This window comes from Diospyros lotus, chromosome 11, assembly GCF_014633365.1.
Source record: "Diospyros lotus cultivar Yz01 chromosome 11, ASM1463336v1, whole genome shotgun sequence".
Lineage (NCBI taxonomy): Eukaryota > Viridiplantae > Streptophyta > Magnoliopsida > Ericales > Ebenaceae > Diospyros > Diospyros lotus.
Genome location: NC_068348.1, coordinates 22,276,356 through 22,297,931, shown reverse-complemented (window position 1 = coordinate 22,297,931; position 21,576 = coordinate 22,276,356). Strand labels below are relative to the sequence as shown.

At 34.7% G+C, this 21,576-nt stretch overlaps 1 protein-coding gene across 1 annotated transcript; it reads right to left on the bottom strand.

Moving 5' to 3' along the window:
- Window positions 1-6,271: 6,271 nt before the first annotated feature.
- Window positions 6,272-8,518, bottom strand: LOC127812776 (serine/threonine-protein kinase STY17-like). The gene is made up of 6 exons (XM_052353304.1): window positions 8,444-8,518; window positions 8,193-8,254; window positions 7,709-7,934; window positions 7,071-7,584; window positions 6,838-6,980; window positions 6,272-6,502 (listed from the first exon to the last, which is right to left on the bottom strand). The coding sequence occupies exons 1-6, from the start codon at window positions 8,516-8,518 to the stop codon at window positions 6,272-6,274; spliced, it is 1,251 nt and encodes a 416-aa protein (XP_052209264.1).
- Between the last annotated feature and the right edge of the window lie 13,058 nt (window positions 8,519-21,576).

Genomic DNA, 21,576 nt, shown 5'->3' with positions numbered 1-21,576 from the left:
AACAATGATAATAGAAATAAAAATAATAATAATAATGATAAAAGAGTTAACCAAATCAAATTAAATTAAACTAACTAGTTAATATATATATATATATACTTGTTCGTGTGTGCTGTGCGTGGCCATTTCTTGGCCTTACCTTTATATGGCTTAAAAGCCACTCAAATGTGATAAAATTGATGGAGACTTGGGCAGCAAGCATGGGGGCCTTTAAAGGCCTTAAACGAGGAGCTCTGGAGCCATTTGCAGAAGGAAAAAATAGGATGAAGAAGATGGAGCTCGGCAGCAGTAAAGAAAACGAGAAAAAATTGAAGGAAAAATGAAGGGATTTTGAGATTATTTGGTATTTAAAAATATTTTGGTAAGTGAGTAAAGTTAGTATAAATGTTATATATTTAACTTTTAAATTTTATACGGTTAGATTATATAGTTTTCGAGGTTAGATTTAATTATTTTAGCTACGATTTTATTAATTGGTAGGAAAACGTTTTACTTCACAACAGGAGCACAAAAGAGGTCGGAATCAGCTATTGTCAGGCAAGCTCCTAACTCTCTCATCTCGTTATTTATTTCTCGCCAAAGTCTTCGAGGTTTCTTATACTCTAAACCCTCCCTCACTATGACTCGGTTCTACGCACAAATAATAATAATCCGCGTATAGTAACCATTTTATAACTTTTATTTTATTAATGAGTTTATTGTTAATGGGATAAGCTAAGTAAGGATGTCATGGCGTCTTTTATATCGACCGTCACGAAGCTTCGTATCGCTCCGCCTCCCTTGGGAATGATGCCGAACCTGTTGGGGTTAGGATCCTAGAGAAATTAGTTATGGTCAGAATTAGGAAAATGTGCTAAAGAGTCTATTATGTATGTTGAGATGGTTTTTATGAATGAGGAAGAATGAGAATGATATCATGATGTTATGTGGTTATGTACATGAAGAGTTTTGGAGAAATGTTGTGTAATGTTAAGTTTATAGGCTATAAAAATTAATGGTGTCGGTAAGTGTGTCTAAGGGTATGGGTACAAAGCCACTGAATGTTGATCGTGGGTCGTGGCAGTTGATGGCTGGATGTATGGGCACCAGTCATCGGTTGTTACGATAAGCGCTGGACGGCCAGAAGAGCTGGTACTCCAGATTCCCGCATTGGTTTGTGCATTTCAGGATGTGTGTGCTACAAGGGGCTGGGTTGCATTCACGTGGGGACATGCTTTGTGTGCGATGGGATGTATGAGCATTTGCATGACCCGGTTGGTCTAAGAGCCAATTTGGGTATCCTAGATGAGCATATGCATTTAGAGCATATCGCATGTGTGAATTCTTATGTGTGGGCGTAGCAGGGCCTGATGCTTGGTTTATGGGGGGCCTTGTCATCACGTTTATGCTACAGAAGCCCTTGCATTTCTTATGTGTTGCATTGCATGGTTCTAATGTTACTGTTATTCTGGACGGGAGTACCGTGCCAGGTGTCGGGAGTACCGACTCATGTGAGCTTCGGCTCGGCTTAGATATTAGCTTGGGGTTGGCCCGAGGGAAGACCAAAATTGTGGAAGTATATGATTATGTGATGTATGACATGATAAACACATGAGAATATGATGAGAATCAGGAAAAGTTTGTAACAAGTATCAGGAAAAGACAAATGTTGAATGTCAGGAAAAGCCGACCATGTCAGGAAAAGGCTGGTCTAAGAGAATGATAATATGGTAGCCTATGTTAGGCTACAACAGGTTTGTATGTGGGACTCGGGTGCCAATGTTAGACTTATGTGGGCCCCTGGTTCCTTATGTGCAGTTAATTTTATGTTATGCATGTAGAAGTAAGGTACGTATAGATCATGACATGGCGTGATTACATTGGCATGAATTGCATGGGGTGTTATGGGAAGAGTCATATCCTAAACCCTCAGCCTTTCTTTCTAGAGCTTGCTGAGTCTCGCGACTCATGTTGTTTTACATCATTCCAGGTACGTTCATCGAGGTTTGGGTCCAGACCGTCAAGTCATGGTAGCAAGTGCAGAGCTCTCCCAAAACTAGATCCTAGGTGTCATCGTGTCTTTGATAAGGTTAATGTTTATGTTTTCGGAGTTTGTCGTATGTTATGTAAGCCCAGGTGGGCCAAAGTGATGAATGGTTTGTAAGGATCATGATGAGATGTTATAATAAAGAAAAATTATGATTTCTAAAAGGATTATGTGTGTGTTGTAGGTGCGTCATTGTTCGATATCATTTTAATAATGACCCTCTCACGGATCCTCTTTGTGCACGAGGAGGCTCCGGGAGGCGGGCCGTTACAAAACCAATGTTATGATAAAGAAGAAAAAATTGGTTGTCGAAATATTAAGTTTAATATTCTCAAAATACGTAGACATAATTGTATAAACGATGCAAATACTAACACTTAGCTAGGACTTTTCTTCAGAAATTCCACACCAAACTCTAACCTATAACAAACCACCTTATCCAACTTTGGATAACTCAAAGCTCCCTTAGCCATTTTTCGTATCATGTTGAATACAACATAATAACAAGCATTAATAATTAGAGAGATGATCTGTTGTCTGACGCGGGTTAGCGAGAGTGGGTGTATGGGTCTCACCCCCCATAGGGCCCACACCCCCTCTTCTCTTACAATTTATTTCTGTCAGACATTTTATGTTGCCCGATATAGACAACATAAGAATTTCGTGAATAATTATAAAGCGAACATACCCATAAACAAAAGATATAGCACTACAAAAAAAAAAAATTAGTAATGGAGAAGAAAATAAATTTGATATGGATTTTTTAGATATGGATTTAGAGATGAAATTTTTTTATCTCTAAATTAGAGGTGAAATTAGAGATGAAAAAAAATCTGAGACAATTTTTTTGTCTTTAAATTCAAATTAAATACGAAAAAGTTTTCTCGAAATTAGAGATGAAAAATTTTTCATCTCTAAAGTTTTTTCGAAATTAGAGACAAAAAAATTTTCATCTTTGAATTTTGTCTGATATCAGAGACAAAAATATTTCTTGTCTCTAATATTTTTTTGGAATCAGAGATGAAAAAATTACCTTCTCTGAATTTTGCCTGATATCAAAGATAGAAAAATTTTCATCTTTGATTTTTTTTTTCAGAGTCAAAGATTGAAAATTCCATCTTTGATTTGAACAGAGATGGAATTTAGAGACAAAAATTTTGTCTCTAATTTATATCTCTAAATCTTTGTATAAATTTGGCTTTCACTTTTCTCTCCTCTTCTCCTTCGCCTTCAGTTGTTCGTCTCCCTCTTGCTAGTGTGATTGTGTCTCATTCTCTTCTTCTTCTTCAGCCAAAAGTTGCTTCTCATCAACTCCTCCTCCGACCACTAACTGTCATCCGAAATGCCAGCGACAAGAGTTTCTCCAATTTAAAGTAAGATTCAACTAATATGTTATTTGATTTTAGTTTTCAAATCTAGTGAGATTCGACTGTTGAATCGTTTTAATTTCTAGGTATGTTGATCACTAGACCCAGGCGATTTCGATGATTGGTTTTGATTATCGGAATCAACCATGGTCTATGGTTGGCAATGCCCTTCTAGAAATGGGTAACATTTTTTCAAAAAATTAATTTTACACCTATTGAGATCTGACCATAAGATCGTTTTGGTTTTTGGATATGTTGGTCACCAGACATGGCTAGGGCTGGCAATGACCGAGCTACTCGTGAGCTGGCTCAAGACTCGACTCGAAAATTGGCTCAATAAACTAGCTCATAATACAAATGAACCAACTTTGAGCTCAAATATTTGGCTCATTTAGTAAATGAGTCGAGTTTGAGCTACCATTAACTCGACTCATTTGGCTCACGAGCCAGCTCGATATACTTATATATATATTAATTTTATAAATTTATTAAATAAAAAAATATTTATTACTTAATACTCAATAATATAAATATATACTTAATAATTTTATAAATATATTATTTAAATATAAATAAATATATATTATATATATCACATATATTATTTAAATATATATATATATATACATAAAAGTAAGGTGATAGTCAATTTGGAGCCGAGCCGAGCTACAGCTCGAGCTAAAAAAATCAGCTCATATCGAGCTCGAGCCGAGCTATGAGCTAAGCTAAAATCAATCGAGCTGAACTCGAGCTAGGCCTAATTCGGCTCAGCTCGATTTATTGCCAGCCCTAGACATGTCAATTTCAATCATTGGAATCTATCATGGACAATGGCCGACAATGCCCATCCACAAATGGGTAATATTTTTTTTTTTAAATTAATTTTTAGATTTATTGAGATCCGATTATTTGATCATTTTGGTTTTTAAGTATGTTGGTCACCAAATAAGGTGATTCTGATGATTAGTTCCAATCGTTAGAATTTGTCATGGATAGTGACTGATGATACCCTTCCAAAAATGAGTAACAGTTTTTAAAAAATTAATTTTTAGATCTATTAAGATTCGACCCTTGGATCATTTTGATTTTTGCGTATGTTGGTCACTAGACCAAGATAATTTTGATGATTGGTTTAGATTGACAAAATCAACCATGAACAGTAGCCAGCATTATCTTTCCAAATGGATAATATTTTTTTTAAAAAAATAATTTTCAGATCTATTGAGATCTAACCGTTGGATCATTTTGATTTTTGGCTATATTGATCACCAGACCAAGACAATTTCAATAATCAATTTTGATCGTCGGAATCTTCCATGGACTATGGCCGGCTATGCTCTTCCATAAATAAGTATTTTTTTTTTCAAAAAATTAATCCTCGGATCTATTGAGATTCGACTGTTGAATCGTTTTGGTTTTTGGGTATGTTGATTATCAGACCAAGGTAATTCTAATGATCAGTTTCGATCGTCAGAATTTGTCATGAATGGTAGTCAAAGATCGATATTTTTTTTAAGTCCATCTCTAATGTTTTTTTTTTCCATTTCTAAATATAAAATTTGACTGATTTTGAAATCGATTACACAACCAAATTAGAGATGAATTTTTTTAGATTGAAAAAATATGTCTTTAAAATTAGAAGGGGAATTTTTTCAAGTCTCTAATAGTGATAGAACAAAAATATCCATCGCTAATTGTTTGGCGACAAGGCAATTAAAGACGGATGCTATTAGAGATGGACCAAAATCCATCTCTAATTCTGCCTCTAAAACATTAGAAATGGAATTTTATGGGTTTAGAGACAGCTTATGTCAGTCTCTTTTTTTTTTTTTTTTTGTAGAGTAGCCAATCAAAACAATTTTTGACATCCAATTTCACAATTGCAAGAGATAAAAAACAATAATAGGAAAATAAAATTTATATGTCTGTTTAAGTGATGAAGTAATAGTAATATAATGAACAAAAGAATTAATCGACCAATAAGAGATATTTTAGTTGAGTAACATAATCATATAAACAAGTAATTATTCTTAAACAAAATTGTACTCAATAGATTAATTGATCAAGAAGTTATTTTTAATCGAGTAATAATCCTTTGATAGAGATGTACTTAAGAGTTTAATTAATGGACTAAGTGTTGGTCTTTCAAATAACATTTTAGTTAAATAACATGAATTTTTAATTAAATAACAATTCTTTAAAACTGTAAAGAACTCAAAGAATTAATTGACTAAGAGTTATTTTGGAATCGAGTAATATTTAACTTAGTCGAGCAATTTACTTTCTTAATCGAGTAACAATTTTTGGACAAAATTGTACTCGCATATTTAATCGATTAAGAGAAATTTTTAATTGATCAGTAATGAAATTCTTTACTCGAGTATTGCAATTATTTAATGAATAACATATTGAAACAATAAAGTGATCATTAAGAAGTTAATCGACTAAGAAATGTTCATATTCAAGTATTATCATTTTTTGGTCAAGTAACAAATCTAAGTAGTTAAGTAATGACTCGTGTAATTAATAATCTTAATTGAATATTATTTAGTAGTCGAGTAATGCTTATATTAATTGTCTAAATGGTATAACCACTCGAATAATTTTGTATCTCACTTGAGTAATAGTTTATTTTATTTGACTAATATTCTTTAAAAATTAAAAAATATATTTATTAAGAGTGCATAGATAATACTTATTTGAGAGACTCAACATCAGAATAGAGAATGTTTATACGAGAAAAATCCTAACGAATTTAAATAAGTTATACAAATCTATATCTATTATTTTCTATTTTTAGGAAGAGTATGTATATATACCCATTTCCGCAATGTATATATACAAATCATGGTGCACGAAGAGGTAGGCGGCTAGCTAATTAATTAGCCAAGGGTGCAGCTGAGAAAGACAGAGAAAGAGAAAGTGTTTGTGGAAGAATAGGTTTGAGAGTGGACGTGATTGATGCAAATGTTGGTCTGGCAGCGGCATCTTCATGCCAGCACACTTGTACAAGCTCTCTTAGCACCCGTTTGTACTGATTATCCTCCTCCTCCTCGTCTTCCTTGGGAAGCGCCGGCCTCAGCCACCCCTCTGCAACTTCCATGGCGATCTGTCCTCCACATTCACAGTTCATTAATCATTTTCAATATTATTATATTATCTTTTACATGCATTTCTAAAGTTAAGCATTCATATACAATAAGACACAAATAAATCGCACGCAGCAGCAAGTAAACACACCAAAATATGCAAAAAAGTTTAAGCTCTAATGACCAAAAAGACTATTATAAGATTGCAAATGGAAGAGTTAGCTAGGTATAGGCGTCGTTGTTTATAATTTTGACGATTGAGTTAGATTTGCCTAATTTAATTTATAAAACTCATGCCATTAGACCAGCTTAGCCTAATTAAGTTGAAACTAAGGAAAGCATATAGAGTTCATACCCTGTAAGGACTGTAATCCGTGTCGATGTGTGGGTACTCGCCGGTGATGAGCTCATTTAGTATGACGCCGAAGCTGTACACATCACATTTCTCATCGTATGGCTCGCATCTTATTACCTCCGGCGCCATGTACACATGCGTTCCTGCATCCACGAACATATTAAATTTAATTCCATCTCATAAAATAATTTACCAAGAACGAGTTGCCGAATTAAGTTATGGCGTTTCCTTGCCTGTTTCTCCGGTGAGCGCCTTCTCCTCGTCGCTCAAGAACCGGGCGTGTCCAAAATCCGCAACCCTTACGTGAAAAGCGTCGTCCAGAAAGATGTTGATCGGCTTCAGATCCCGATGAATGACCTTCGCCGGCGAGTGTTGATGAAGGCACTGCATCGCCTGAGAAATCTCCACCGCCTTAGCCACCCTCTCCGGGAAAGGCGGAAGCGGAGCTGTCCGTTGGCTGCCCCGGCCGCCGGGACCGTGGAGCCACTCGTTGAGCGTTTTGGTGAAGACTTCGGTCACGATCCAGGCATGCTCCGGTGGGTCGAGGCAGGCGCCGATCAGGCGGAGCACGAAGGGGTGGCGCTGCCGGGACAGTGTTTCGACTTCTTGGGCGAAGAAGGCGACACCATTGTGGTTGGAGAGGAAGAAATCAGGGTCTAAGCATTTCACTGCAACGTCGAGTCCTCGCCATGTTCCCATGTGGATCTCCGCCGTGCTTCCGTGCCCAACCTTCTCCCCGAGTTCAATCTGTTCCAATCAGTGGGATATGATCATATTAATATATCCACATCCACCTAAATATATTTTTTATGGGATAATTATAAAAACCATTTTGGCATAATTTTTTATGTGGGTTGTTTATGGATCCCACCTCATGTGGGTGAATGTACCAGCCATTGATCTTGGCCTGCTCAGAGAGTTGGGAAAGATGGCAATGGTATTGAATCGGGGGCGGCGGGCCGGTGATATACGAGGGAAGAAGGGATTCTTGCAGCTGGCCGCCGGCGTTGTTGTTGTTGTTGTTGATGATGTCCAGGAATCCATTCTCCTGAGCCAACTGAAGACAGTGCCTTAGATAGTCTTGCGTTCTCTCCAGCCTCTGAAGAGAAAGTTTCTGTTAGGCATTCAGATAAGTTGTAGTATTTAGTTTGAATAAGTCCTGGTCTTCAGGGTTATTTACTGTTTGACTTCTTCTAGTTGCACTTATCACGATGATTAGTTGCAAACGTGGGCTAATTTTTCTTCATTCTGTTAAGATTGTAGAAGGCTATTTATAAGCCTAGAGTGCTCAATAAGAGTGTGTCATTCCCAGAATTGTTAGTGTACTTTCATTTTGTGTTTCGATTCTTAACAGCCTCTTCCTCCACAGCCCCCTCAATTCTCTATGCTTCTCTATCTCCTTCTCTAATTCTTCCACCTTAATTTTCGCAACAACATCAACGTATACTATATATGAGCATCGCCTAAACTCACGAATACATATAATATTCTATATGCAATTTAAAAAAAAAATTATATGTCGATCGATTCATCCCAAAAGAATTTTAAATTTTCAATTATTATAACCACTTATCGTAGATGAATTTAAAACAAAAAAATCAATTACCTGCTGCTCCAGGTTAGTGTGGGCATTCTGGTGGATGCGGCGGCGGTCCTGGTGGTGGTGGGGGGTGGAACCCATAATGGCGCAATCATTAAAGCCTCGGCAAAATCCGGCCGCTCCGGTGGTGCTTCCCTTGCGTCGGTGGCTGCCGGCCGGGACTGATCAGTTCTTTCAGGCGGCCATTGATGTTCATCGTTGTTGTAGCAGACTTGGGTCGGAGTTAGCGAAGAGGTGGAAGAAGAAGCGGCGCCCGGTGGCCCTTTTATAGCCCAAATTTTGATGTGAGGTTTCTCTAACTTCTTGCACCAAATGAAAATGCCATTGAAATCAAATTTTTTAAGAAAAATTATCTATAACTAGTTCATTCCAGTGTGGTTTGATGCACGGAAATTCTTATGTATTGAATTTATTTAAAATTTACAATCTTATAATCATAAATTACATCTATGAATTTTAATAATTATATATTTTTCATAAATTAATAATTAATTTAACATATGATAAATATAAATAAATTATATAAAATAATAAATAATATGACAACATATAATTTATATAAATTAGTAACATAACTAATAAAAATATAAAACATAATAAAATTTTCAAAAGAAATATGGCAATATATGATAAATATAAATAGCCTATACAAAATATTAATTTTATCAAAATAACTTAAACGATTTATTTAAAATAATTCAATTTTGTCTAAATAACTAATTTAAAATAACCCACTAACTAATTTTTTTTAAAAATTAAGTAGTAACATAAACATATATAAGATTTGTACTTTTTTTTGCATGAAATTAATTAAGAGTTTTAGAATTTTGAGTGACGGCTTTATTGAGAGAGAATGAGAGGTAAATTATGGGAAATAAAATAAAAAAATTATATTATATTTTTTAAAAAATATACTTGGCCGTCGGTATTTGGCAATATTACTTGATATTTCAAGATTTTTTTTATTTAAAAAAGTCTTTTTTTCTATAATTTATTTTAATTAAAATTTTATGTTAATATTTAAAAATTAATAATATGGATTAGATCTTGCCTCTTTATATACCAGCATGTTTACATATTTTTTAAACACCATTCAACCATGAATAAAATCATTTACAGATTCCAAGAACTACACGTTTTTTACAAATTTAGACTTAATTAATGACCTATAAAAATTTTATTTTGGGTAAGAAAAAAATAAACAAAATATAATAAAATATCAAAATAAAAAGTGAAAATGGGCAGAAAAAAAATTTGACTACTATTTTGTTATAATATATATATAGATATAGATGTCAGCTTTAAAAATATAAAAATCTATTCATGGCAAAACCAATGTCCCCATGACATGACTTGAACTTATGTTGTACGGAAATGAAAATGGGAAATTGTTGTGATAAGAAAGAAAAATGTGGAAACGAACATTCTTTTAAAAAAATAGACATAAATAAACTTCGAAGCAGGAATGAAAAATGTTTTGAAAACGAAGAAACGACTTTTATTAGGCGTTTCCGTGCAACATAGACCTAAACAAATCAACCAGTCAAATTGGGATTGAAAAATCATTTATATAGATAGCATTGGTTAAAATGAATAAGATAAGAGAATATTAATATAAAAATATAATATTTTTTAAACTAAGATATAAAATAATCAAGATAAAATTAAGAAGCATTCTAAGATTTATATCATACTATTTGTTAATTTTTTTAAAATTAATTAAAAATTATATTTTTTTATATGTTTATTAAATGCATATGATAAGCACTAAGATAAGAATTTTTTATTAAAATATTCTTATATTCAAATTCATTCAAAATTGTATATTAACAACAATAACAAATTTATGATTAAAATAATATTTTATGATTAATGTAAATTGTCAAAAAATTAAAATAAAAAATAATATTTTATTTTTTAAATCTATATTTAATAATAAATTCTAAAAAGACTCAATATGTAAAAATAGTTATTGGTGGAATTATAATAATTTTACATAAATAATTAAAAATTGTTCAAACATATTTTTATAATAGATAATAAAATATAAAATTAAATAAAATAATTCAAAAATTGGTGAAAAGAATTTATATTAGATAACAAAATATATATAGAGAGAGAGAGAGAGAAATTTAAAATTTTAAAATCAGTGAAAAGAATAATTTCATTTAAATTTTAAAAATTATTAAAATATTTGATAATTTAAAAATATATTAAATAACATTAATTATAGGACTTAAATAAATAATTTTTTTTTTAAATTTACCTTATTGTAAAATTAAGATTTAATAAATTTAAATTTTAAAAATATATTAAATAATATTAATCATTGTATAAAAAAAATATATGAGTAATTTAAAATTATTTATAAAATATCAAATAAATTTATATTGGGAGGAGATGTGATGTGGTATTTGTAAAATATCAGTTAAAGTTTAGTTTAAGATTATTGTAAAATAGCTGATAAACAATGGACTGATGGCTTGATCTAGTTTACATTGGGAGGACATGCCGTGGGGTTTCCCTGTGTACGGTTATGCGTATCGACATTTATTATGCTTCCTCAAACAAGCGGTGAAGGAGACAAAACATATGGGGCCGCAACAGGGAGCGGTAATTTCTATGCCTCTCTTATATATGTATCTAACTAATTATGTTTAAATAAAGACTCAAATTTAGCAAAGTTCCCAATTATTTTTTCAGATATTTCTTGTAATTTATTTTTAATATTCTGAATTCCCATAATTTACTTTTTAAAACACCTTTTTACTTAATAAAAAAAGTTATTTTGGAAAAAAAAAAGAAGAAAAACTTAATCAAAGAAACTTACAATTTATATTTTTATTGTCATTTAAATATAATAATAAATTTATTTATCCAAGAAGAATTGCCTCCAAGTTTCATGTACTTTGTCAATAAAGAAACATATCAGATGATATAAGACAATTCATATATAAATATCTTGATACTTAAGTTAATAACTCAAAAAACATAGAAGAACTTGCAAAGCTCTTAAATGAGTAGAAGTGAAATTAACTTTGAAGGATGAAATCTCATTTATGGTTGAGGTGAAGAATTTTTTATAACCAAACATGATATTTTGATATTGATTTGAATTTGAATAATATTTATTAGTTAATTTTTTTTTTAAGAAGGCTTCGTAGGTAAATTTACACATCTCTATCATGGGATTATCCCACGAGAAAGTCTTCTAGGAGACCTCATGCACTCCCCTAAAGTTTCTTAGCTCTCCCTTGAGTCATCGAAGACCCTTCATCCAAGAGATTTTCCCAATCCTTTTTGTGAGGTTTTATCCTTTATCCCCTTAGCTATGAGCTCTTCTCAGAGGAGACCTTAGTTGATTATCTCAAGAGGGGGCAAACTGAGCATGAGTTTCGGGGGTCACTTCCCAATAGGTGTCATTTCTTGGTGCCCCCTGACGAGCCCTATGAGATGGAGCTGTTTTAGGTATAAACTTTCTTAAAGTGGTTGGGATTGACCCATGAGGAACCAAGCCTTGCAACATACCAGCAAAACATGAGTGAAAGGTAAGTGTACATGTCAAAGCAAGTCAGGGAAGGTAAAATTTCTCAAATAAGTAGGATTTGACAAAATCAAGAGATTTGCAAAGGTTTGAGATCGAAAACACGCGATTAAGGGCATCCGGGGTAAAGTGTAGAAAATGTAAACTGCCCAAAGAAGGTTGAAATGACGAAGTTTTTGGAGATTCTTGCGGGAAATGGAAATTTTGGAACTTATAGGCTATAGTGGAATTATTAGAAAGATTAAGGGTATCAAGGAAAGGGGAAAAATGAAGTTGGAAATTACTTAAGGAGCAAAAGTGTAAAAAAAATGAAATTTCTAGGTGGGAAATCGACCAGCCTCATTGTGGCCGTCATCCAGTTGCCTTGGGCGTCGAAAAGGTCACTTGGAGGCTCGAGGATAGCCTCTAGTTGAAGATGAAGTGAGTAGGAGTGGCCATTGGCCAAGCACGACGACAATGTGATTGGAATTTATGGTTGAAGTGACCGAGGGTTCCACCGGATTTTTCGAGGGCATTTTCTCATGATTTAGGGCTAGATGAATCGTTTAGAAGCTAGATTTTGGGCTTAAGGGATAAGAACAACTGAGATTTGATGGATTTTTGCACCGAAAACAGGTATAAATAGGGGTTGAAGGCCGAGAGTTCAAAATCAACAATCGAAGAAATTGACCGTGTTTTAGCTTGGATCGAGCCTTAAGGATAAGGGGCTTTTATTTTTTAAGTTATAGGGAGAATTTCTATAGAGTTTGGAGAGGAATGGTATAGGTTTCGAGGGTTTTTAGAAAGTTGGCCGGAAAATCAGAGCCCGTCGGACTGAGACCTGCAACCGGCCGTTCAAGGCCTTTCCAATGGGTTTTTCCGACATGTAAGGGTTCCATTAGGGTCACCCCAGGAAGAGCTTCAAGGCCGTATAGTCAAATCGGCCATTGGAGCCATTGCAGCCTGTCGTCGTTTGAGAAGACAAGGTGCGTGGGTGCACGCGCAGACTTCAGTCGCAAGCCACTCGCCCAACGCGTGAGGGTGGTGACGCACAGGTTTTCCCCAAAATTAATTTCAGTATTTTTGGAAAAATATTTTAGGATTATCTATGTAAAAATATTTGGTGAAAGTAGGTGTTAGGTATTTATTATGAATTTTTCAAAGGAAAGAAATGTTTGGAAAATAGAGTAAAATAAGAAAAATTGAGAAAATTATGGAAAAAATAGAAATATTGATTTATGTACAAATAATAGTAAACAGGAAACGATTCAACTATTAGAAGAAGGGATTGCACGATTTTCAAGGTCTGACACACTTTTCGAGGTGAAAATTTATTTTTTTCCAAATTAAGGTGAGTGGTTCAATTCTAGTTTTACCCTTTGCCTTGAAAATATTTTGGTGTATGTGTGTAGTGGGTTCAGGTGAGCGGTTCTACCCTCCCAAGCTTAGGTTGCACGTGTTTGAACCAGTTCCAGCAAGCGGTTATACCCTCCAGAACTTGGGATGTTTTGTGTAGGTGCTTGACTTAAGTATTTGTGGCATCGTATGCATATTGAACATATGGTATATTGCATCAACTGTTTTATTTATTAAAGGGTCGATGCATGGCATGTGAGTTTCATATCATCGTGGTATTGAGTTCGTGTCGTTGTTATGTCTGTTGGGGACAGGATAAGGTCTTCTTAAGAATAGGGTAAGATTAATCCCGGTGATCGGGAGACGTGGATGAGCACCCGGGGGTTAAGTATGTCATGGCAAGGTCAATCTCAATGGTGTGTGGAATGGATTTTCCACAAGAGATTGAGTATGCCAGAGAGATTTCTTGAGATAAACGTGTTGCACGTTGTCGTTGTCTGTATATGCCATTCTCGTGTGTTATTTATGCATTCAGTAAACTGTATCATGCCATCACTTAGATTTTTTTATTATCAAATCTGGGTTATACCCTTGGAACATTCAACGTTCCAACCAGGGACTGTTGCGAAGGCGAGGGCGTGGCCAGTTAAGCGCCAACAGTGTTTGGTGTGATAACTATTGTATCATTTTGAAGCAATAGTACTTATTTTGTTATATGTATGTACGATCTTGTGATAGTGTTGTTATAATACTTGTTTCATGTGGAAACGCTATGTACAAACCTCGTGGTAGGCAGTATTTTGATGTTATTATATCCGCTGCGTAATTTTGTTACTCGTTTAGTTTGAGACTATTGATCTTGTTAATTAAACGAGCGAGACTGGGGTTTTTGGAATCTTAGATGCATGTAAAGATTGTTCTTGGAATCACTGTGGGTACCAGTCTGTGTGAGCATGTGATGACTATTCTTTGAATTGTCGTATGTGTTAGGCAAGTTCAAGCATGTGAAGATAGTTCTTGATGCACCGTGCGTGATGAACTTGGAAAAAAAAAAAAAGATTCCCGGGAATTCCCTTACAGTGATGCACCTGCGTAAGGTGGGGTGTTACAGATAAGCTTCCTCGAAGAAAGAATCCGACCCTCTCTTAGTCTACCCGCTTCTCTTCTTTGCATGGGTGGGAGTATAACCACACCTCTGATGTACACAAGAATAACCCAAGCGAATTTGTTAGGAAAATGATTGATAGGAGGTGCATATGTGCATCTAACCCAGCCTAAGGTGTAATATTGATGGCAAAACATATGATAGGGTACGTGCATTAAACTAGCATGTACAATAAAGAGAGACAGAGTTTTAATATATCATATTAAATAATGAACATAATAAATAAAGTAAAGTCAAACCATGATACCTGCCAGCAGTAATTGTCCAACAACAATTGCATAAAGACATGGCAATTGATCAAGGTCTCACTTAAAACAACAGCATGTCCTCGTAGCAATGTCAACTATCCCATCATCTTCCTTAACTTGTTTCATCAGGTACTTGTTCCCGTGTATTACAGGAACTACGTGACATTCTCGATTTAATGTTTTGTCATGGACAAAGTTGATATGTGCCACTATAGCAAAGGTAACATCAGTTTCGAGTCTGGTAGCAGTAGTGCACCTATCACTGAACCATTTCTAAAGCATATGCCTCAAAAACTTATGTGCATATGTTATAGGCAACCAGCGTGCTTTCATCATGCATTTATTGAGAGAATCGACAATGTTGGTGGTCATCATACAATATCTTCTTTTTAGACAATATGCACAGGACCACTTTTGCAGTTTTGCTTCCAACAATGTCAGATGCGTTTGAGGATGCATCGACTGAATTTCTATCAAGTATGTATCACACTCTATTAGGGTGTAGCCGTATGTTGTATGATAGAATGCATCCATCACATCCTTTCATTGTTTACACTGTCTCTTCAGGTTTTGTTTAAGGTGGAAGAAACAAAACACATATGGGATAGAAGGGAAGACGCGACTCATTGCGTTCACAATGCTTCGGTGACGATCGGATATGATGACCAAATCATTCGGCACGCCAATAGCCTCTCTCAATTTTGTCAAAAACCAAATCCATGACCTATCAAAATCACTATTTTCGAATCCAAAAGCGATGGAATAAATCATTTCCTCCCTATCTTTGCAAGTGGTAATGAAAATCATCTTTTTGTATTCACCTTTCAAATGGATGGCAACAACGGCAACAATCGATCTTATGTAAGTTTGAAAACCCTGAAATGAAGCTCCAAGGGCAAAAAATAAATATAAGAAATGATTATTTTTATTTGTCTCTATTGCCGTGCCGGCATTTGTTTCTTTTAACATGTGAAAATATGCGGGTAGCTGCTGAAATAACTCATTCGCATTACCATAAGTAAGTCTCTTTGCATGTTGTAACGTCCTCTAAGATTTAGTGTACATGATCTACACACAGTGCTACTCCAACAACTCCCCCATTAGCATTCCAGGTGTATATTCACCACTCGCCACTCTTTTTGAGAACAAACTTCTGATGACAATAGCTCACACTCCGAAAATGTGAATCGTAAACGTTCGAAGTACATGTGTGACCCAGCATAAACTTCACCACATTCCAAAATGAATAACCGGATCTATATCTTGCATGAAGCAAAAGCTTGCAGTTCACATCCTTGCAACCGACCTCAAATTAAACCATGTATGAACGTCTGATTCCATAGTCCATCTTCACATCAACACAATAGTGTTCGAAGGCCAAAATCAATTCTTGTTTACTTTTAAATAGTGCGCCTTGATAAAAATATGACCTTGGTAGAGAGTCGGCACTTCGAGTCGCGTTACCTCAATTGCATAATTTTCTACACCAGGAATGATCTAATTCCCTTGTAAAGGGTTGTCTTCAAATTGTAAACCTGAAAATCTTACTTCCAGGTACATTAGACTGGCTCATTCTTCATCACCACCACCACTATCATCACCATTATCATTTGTTTCATTATCACCATCATCGATTTCATTATCACCATCATCTGTGTGTGCAGCGTCATTTGACAAACTAGTCATACCACATATACCAAAATTATCTTTTCACAATGGACTACGTGCAGATGTAAGTGGAATGGCAAAACCTAAATCCTAATTACCACCACTATATGAAGACAATTAGTTTTGCGGCTAACTATGTAGGTTAGAAACTCCAACATCTTTGCAAATCGTATCAACATAGATCACTTTATATCTGCTTTTATCGAACATAATAAACCTGACACCATGGTCGTCCTTAATAAGGAACTTATTAGCTGGAAAATTGCTTGAGGGTTCCATTACAAAATGAATATTGATGTCGTACGTTGTTTTATCAATTCCCGTCACTGTTTAAACAGTCTCAACCAAGTGAAAATGGTATTCTTATAGGCCCCCAAACACATCTTATTACCTTTTACATACTAATTATCATTCTATTTCCCGTTCCATACGATGACCAACGATGCTACATCCATTACTGTAAGATTCAAAGGAAAAAATTAGTCTCACCATCACCATGGGTGCAATGGGACACACACACACATGCGTAAGTCGGTAACCCACACCGAGTTAAATTCCCCAATTAAACCCAATCCTAACTATTAGTAAGTATAAAAGGGTTATTTGTTTTTTGAAATTTGTATTTTATTTTCGTTTTCTTGAGAGACGAGTTGTAAAATTCTGTCGACATTTGGAATTGGTTAACCGTGATTCGTTGGCTCGCACTGGTATAATGAATCCGAGAGGGAGAAAAGGGGTTATCTGGTTCGATTTGTTGATCCGCCAATCGGTCCCCGCAAAATACTCCGACGCTTAAGTAAGTAAGCGAGTAAGGAAATGCAGAGTATTAACAAGTTGGCAGGAAAAGCATACTAGGGCTCCAAGAAAAGCTGGTTGATATATGGGAGGAGGAGATGTCAGCTTGCATGTGCTATACGTCTACAGGTGATAGGACAAAATATCCGACGCCGGCGAAAATGCCCATGCAGCAATAAGGTGACGACGGGACCCTTATTAATGTGGATGAGATCCGTTATTAATGAGGATGAGATCTAAGGTAAATGCGTAGAAATCCAGACACGACTATAATGATGTTGTTGCAAAGGGCTAGGATGGGACTGACATGGGTCGATCAAATGAGCTGAGAGGACGGGGTCAGATTGGGTCTGAATGACCTAGTTGGGACGGCCCCTAGCCTACTAATATTCTTGGGCATATGACATGCTCGTTATGCGAGTTGATCGGCTAGGCCGACGAATTGCAAGAGTTGCTGGGAGCTCGCTTGAAGTGTAGTTGAAAAGAGCTTACTCGTATTAAGCCCGCTTGGTCCTGTGATCCGAACTTGGGGTCTAACAATGTGCGAGCTCGCTTCGACGAATTCAGCTTGAGGTCTATTGGGCCTTATGCGATTGGGTCAGCCCGCTAAGTTGAGCCCAGCCCATAAGGAGTAGAACGGAAAATACTCATAACAAATTCAAATTCATTATTTTTAACTTATAAAACAATAATCTTATTATTAATATCATCTTTTAATTTTAATTAAATATGTAGTTTATGAAAAAAAAATAAAAATCACACTAAAAAATTTTATGAAAAACTTTGAAGGAGGCACAAATGCTGGCTTTTAAGTATTCAGTTTTTAATTTAATTTTTTAAAAAGTCACAATTATTTTTTTTTAGTAATATGATAACATCAAATTTAAATTATTTTACTAACAATCATATATTAAATAATACATCAAATAATTTAGACAAGTATTATTAAATAAAAATCATACATATAAGGATATATAAATTTAGATTTACATAATAAAAAAAATTTAAACCCGATCGGGTTTCGTGGGGGCACGAAACTCTATCAAGTTTGGTGCCCCCCATGAAACCTAATTAGGTTTCCTTGCCCCATGAAACCCAATTATGATGTGTAGTTTTGAATTTTTTTTTTCACAAAAATCAGTTAGATCTAGAATAATATCTGACCAAAATATATCTTCTACTTACAATCATAATCATTCTACACAGTTTAATAAGCAAAGTGAACACAAAAATAAAAATAATGAAAAATAAATCATAATCGATACCTTCAAATTGATTGAGAATGCTTGTTGGAGAGAAATGAACTTAGTGAATGCGCAACTCCAATGAGGTCCTAGTTGCAAGTGATGAAGAAGTTTGAATGACCTAACAAGCAAACTTTTGAATATAGGAAGAATGGTTGAGTTTGGGTAGTTTTGGCAATGAAAAAAGTCAGAGCGTAAATATTGAAAGAAATAAGAGTATTTTCGTAAATGAAGTTAAGGGCATTATAAGTTTTTCATTTTAAAATCTCATTAAGGATATTTTAGGTATCATACATAAAGTGATTATAGAGTGTAATTAGTTTGTTTACTTTAATCAAAAATATTTTTTTTTCTATAAAGGGGTTAAAAATAATTTTATACATTTATTTTGGATTAATTATGAATTCCCCCATATAATTTGTTAGTTAATATTTTTTATGTAATTTATTTGTAGAATTAGTTGCTAATTAAAGACTGACAAATACCGCTCATAAAAATTACTTTGGCCATAATTCGAATATTCAAGACATTGAACTTATGTAATAGAAATCGTTTATTAATTTTTTCTTTTTGTTTCTCTATATATAATATTTTTTTTATATTGTTCACAAAATTGTTATCGAAAACGATTGTAATGGATATGGTGATCTTGAATGGTGCCGCTTTTTATATTTTGGGATAAAATAAAACTACAACGAAATGTTGTCTTTTGTATTAGACAATCGTGAAAATCTAACTATTTTTATATATGAATAAAATCAAAATTTATTTTTATCGTTTTTAAATTTTACCTCTTCATCAACAATAGTCATATCGATGGAGAACATATTGTTTTTATACCTTTTATGTGTGCTTTTATTGAAGTTGGCCACAAACTTCATGGCTTTGCATGAGTAAAATGCTTGTTTTTAGAGTCCAAACATTTATACCAGTTTATAAGGCTTTGGACAACATATATATAAACGAAATGACTTTATGGTAGAGAAAAACCATACATTGCATATCAATGCATGCATTGTAAGCAGAGTTGATTTAAGAGTTGGTGGAGGTTTAGGTGACAAGCCGCCAACAATAGACAGCGACGGTGCAGCCGAACGTAGATGTTAATATAAAAGCTAATTTTATCTAAACAAACTACCAAACCAATGTTATAATAAAGAAGAAAAAATTGGTTGTCGAAATATTAAGTATAATATTCTCAAAATACATAGACATTGTAACATCTCGGTAATTCGGGAATGAGTAATAATTATTAATTTTGTAATTGAAGTGGTTAAATTGAGATTTTTAAGAAAAAAAAATGGTTAAGTGTAGCATATTGAGGTTTTAAACTTTATATTACTATATCATTTAGTGTGTAGTATGTATTATATATTATAAATAAAATAATAACCAAGCAATTGGAAAATTACAATGTGGTAGCCGAGCCTAAGTATACAAAGGAATGTGAATGAAAATATATGAGCTGGCAGAAAGTTTCTTTAAGTATAGCATGGTCTGTACTTAAATTAGGCACACGGATGGTCGAGCGCGCGAGGGCCCATATGAGGGGCAAGGGATCGATTCCTGAAGGCTGCGTGCGCTGGGAATAAATTAGGCAGAAATTTTCTAAATCATGGGCGCCCGAAATGGCGCCGTTTCATGAGAGGTGGTTGGGTGCGCTGGGCTGCCACGCGGCAGTTTCTGGAGCCTCCTCTTTTTGCCATTTAAAGGCCAAGAACGGGGTGAATTTGTTGGGGGTTAAACAGTGAGTAAAGAAGGAAAATTTTAGGCATGAGGGAACGCACAAGGATCCTGTAAAATCAAGAAAAATTCAAGTTAATTTTGGTTTAATTGAAGTTTATTTAGTCAGGTAAGTATGGAAACGTGTGTTAATTAATCTGTGCAGTTGGAATTTTATTTAGGGTGTAATTTTATTAATTATTGATTGAATTTAACTATTTTGCTGCGTGTATATTAATTTGATTGTGAGGGTGTGAGGGTTTGTGTTGCAGTGAGTGTGTCGTGTGCCAATTTATATATCTATATATATATATGTGTAATTAGTGTGTGAGTGTGAAGCAGTGGGCGAGTGAAATGAAATTAGGATAAAAGAAAAGTTAAGGAATGCCTGGCCGTGTAAGCATATTGGTGAAGATATGTGTATATGCTGTTAAGCAAATATATATATATATATATATATGTTCCTATGTTTATAAGCTAAGCATATTGGTGAGTTGTTAATATTATATATTAATTAATTATATATATATATTGAGAATGTTATTGATATGATATAATTTAAATTAAATATAAGACTCGTCGGGGTTTTATTTACGGTGTGCCTACATGGGATTTTAGATGGTTAAATTATTTAAATTACACGGTTATGTTTAATTAATGTGAGCCACGTGTTTTATTAATTGCTCTTAAACGTTTTACTTTGTAGTGGGAGTGCAAAAAAGAGAAAAAACGGCCGTGTAAAGGCAAGTTCCTAACCCTCTCCTCGTGTTCTTCAATTCCCGTGAAAGACCTTGTGATTTCTCGTATTTTATCACCCCCCTTACCCTAATTCGGCGCCTAACCTTATTGATTGAATTATTGTTTATTTATTTTATTTTAAATTAAATCTGAGACTTCTAGGGTTATTCGTTGTGAGCCTATGGGGGTTTGTACCGCCCTCATTCATTTCAGAATGATGCTAAACCTGGCTTGGGGACTAGGTTCCTAGACGTGCGGGTCTATTTACGATTTTTCTTGAATTTATTTATAGTTCGGTTAGAGCTATCGAGCAGTGGGGCAGGCGTCAGTTGTTGGTGATGTTGGGGTAGATTATTGTACGACCCTAAAGTAGACCGTTGGGTGGACACTCCTTGTCATTGACCGTTGACCGATGCCGGACACTACTGACTAGCTCTGACAGTATGTGATTTACTGCACGTTTAGATTTATTATATTGCTGTCCATGATTTGATATGCACATGCGTACGGGTTGCATATTGGGATATTCATTTATTGAGTATGCTTGGACATGGACATTCTAGCTTGGTCAGGTTGCATCCAGCACGGGCATATACATCGTGTGTGGTTTACTATGTGGGCGGAGCATGGCCTAATGCCTGGATGTATGGGCGCCGGTGCATCATGTTGATGCTCACTAC

Bases quoted from the DNA above. Each gene is read 5' to 3' on its own strand.
- LOC127812776 (XM_052353304.1), bottom strand. From the start codon at position 8,518: ATGGGTTCCACCCCCCACCACCACCAGGACCGCCGCCGCATCCACCAG. The intron at 7,935-8,192 runs GCTGTTAAGAAT...TTCTCTTCAGAG, and splicing joins AGGGGGCTGTGGAGGAAGAG to GCTGGAGAGAACGCAAGACT. The intron at 6,503-6,837 runs GTATGAACTCTA...TGTGGAGGACAG, and splicing joins CGGATTACAGTCCTTACAGG to ATCGCCATGGAAGTTGCAGA.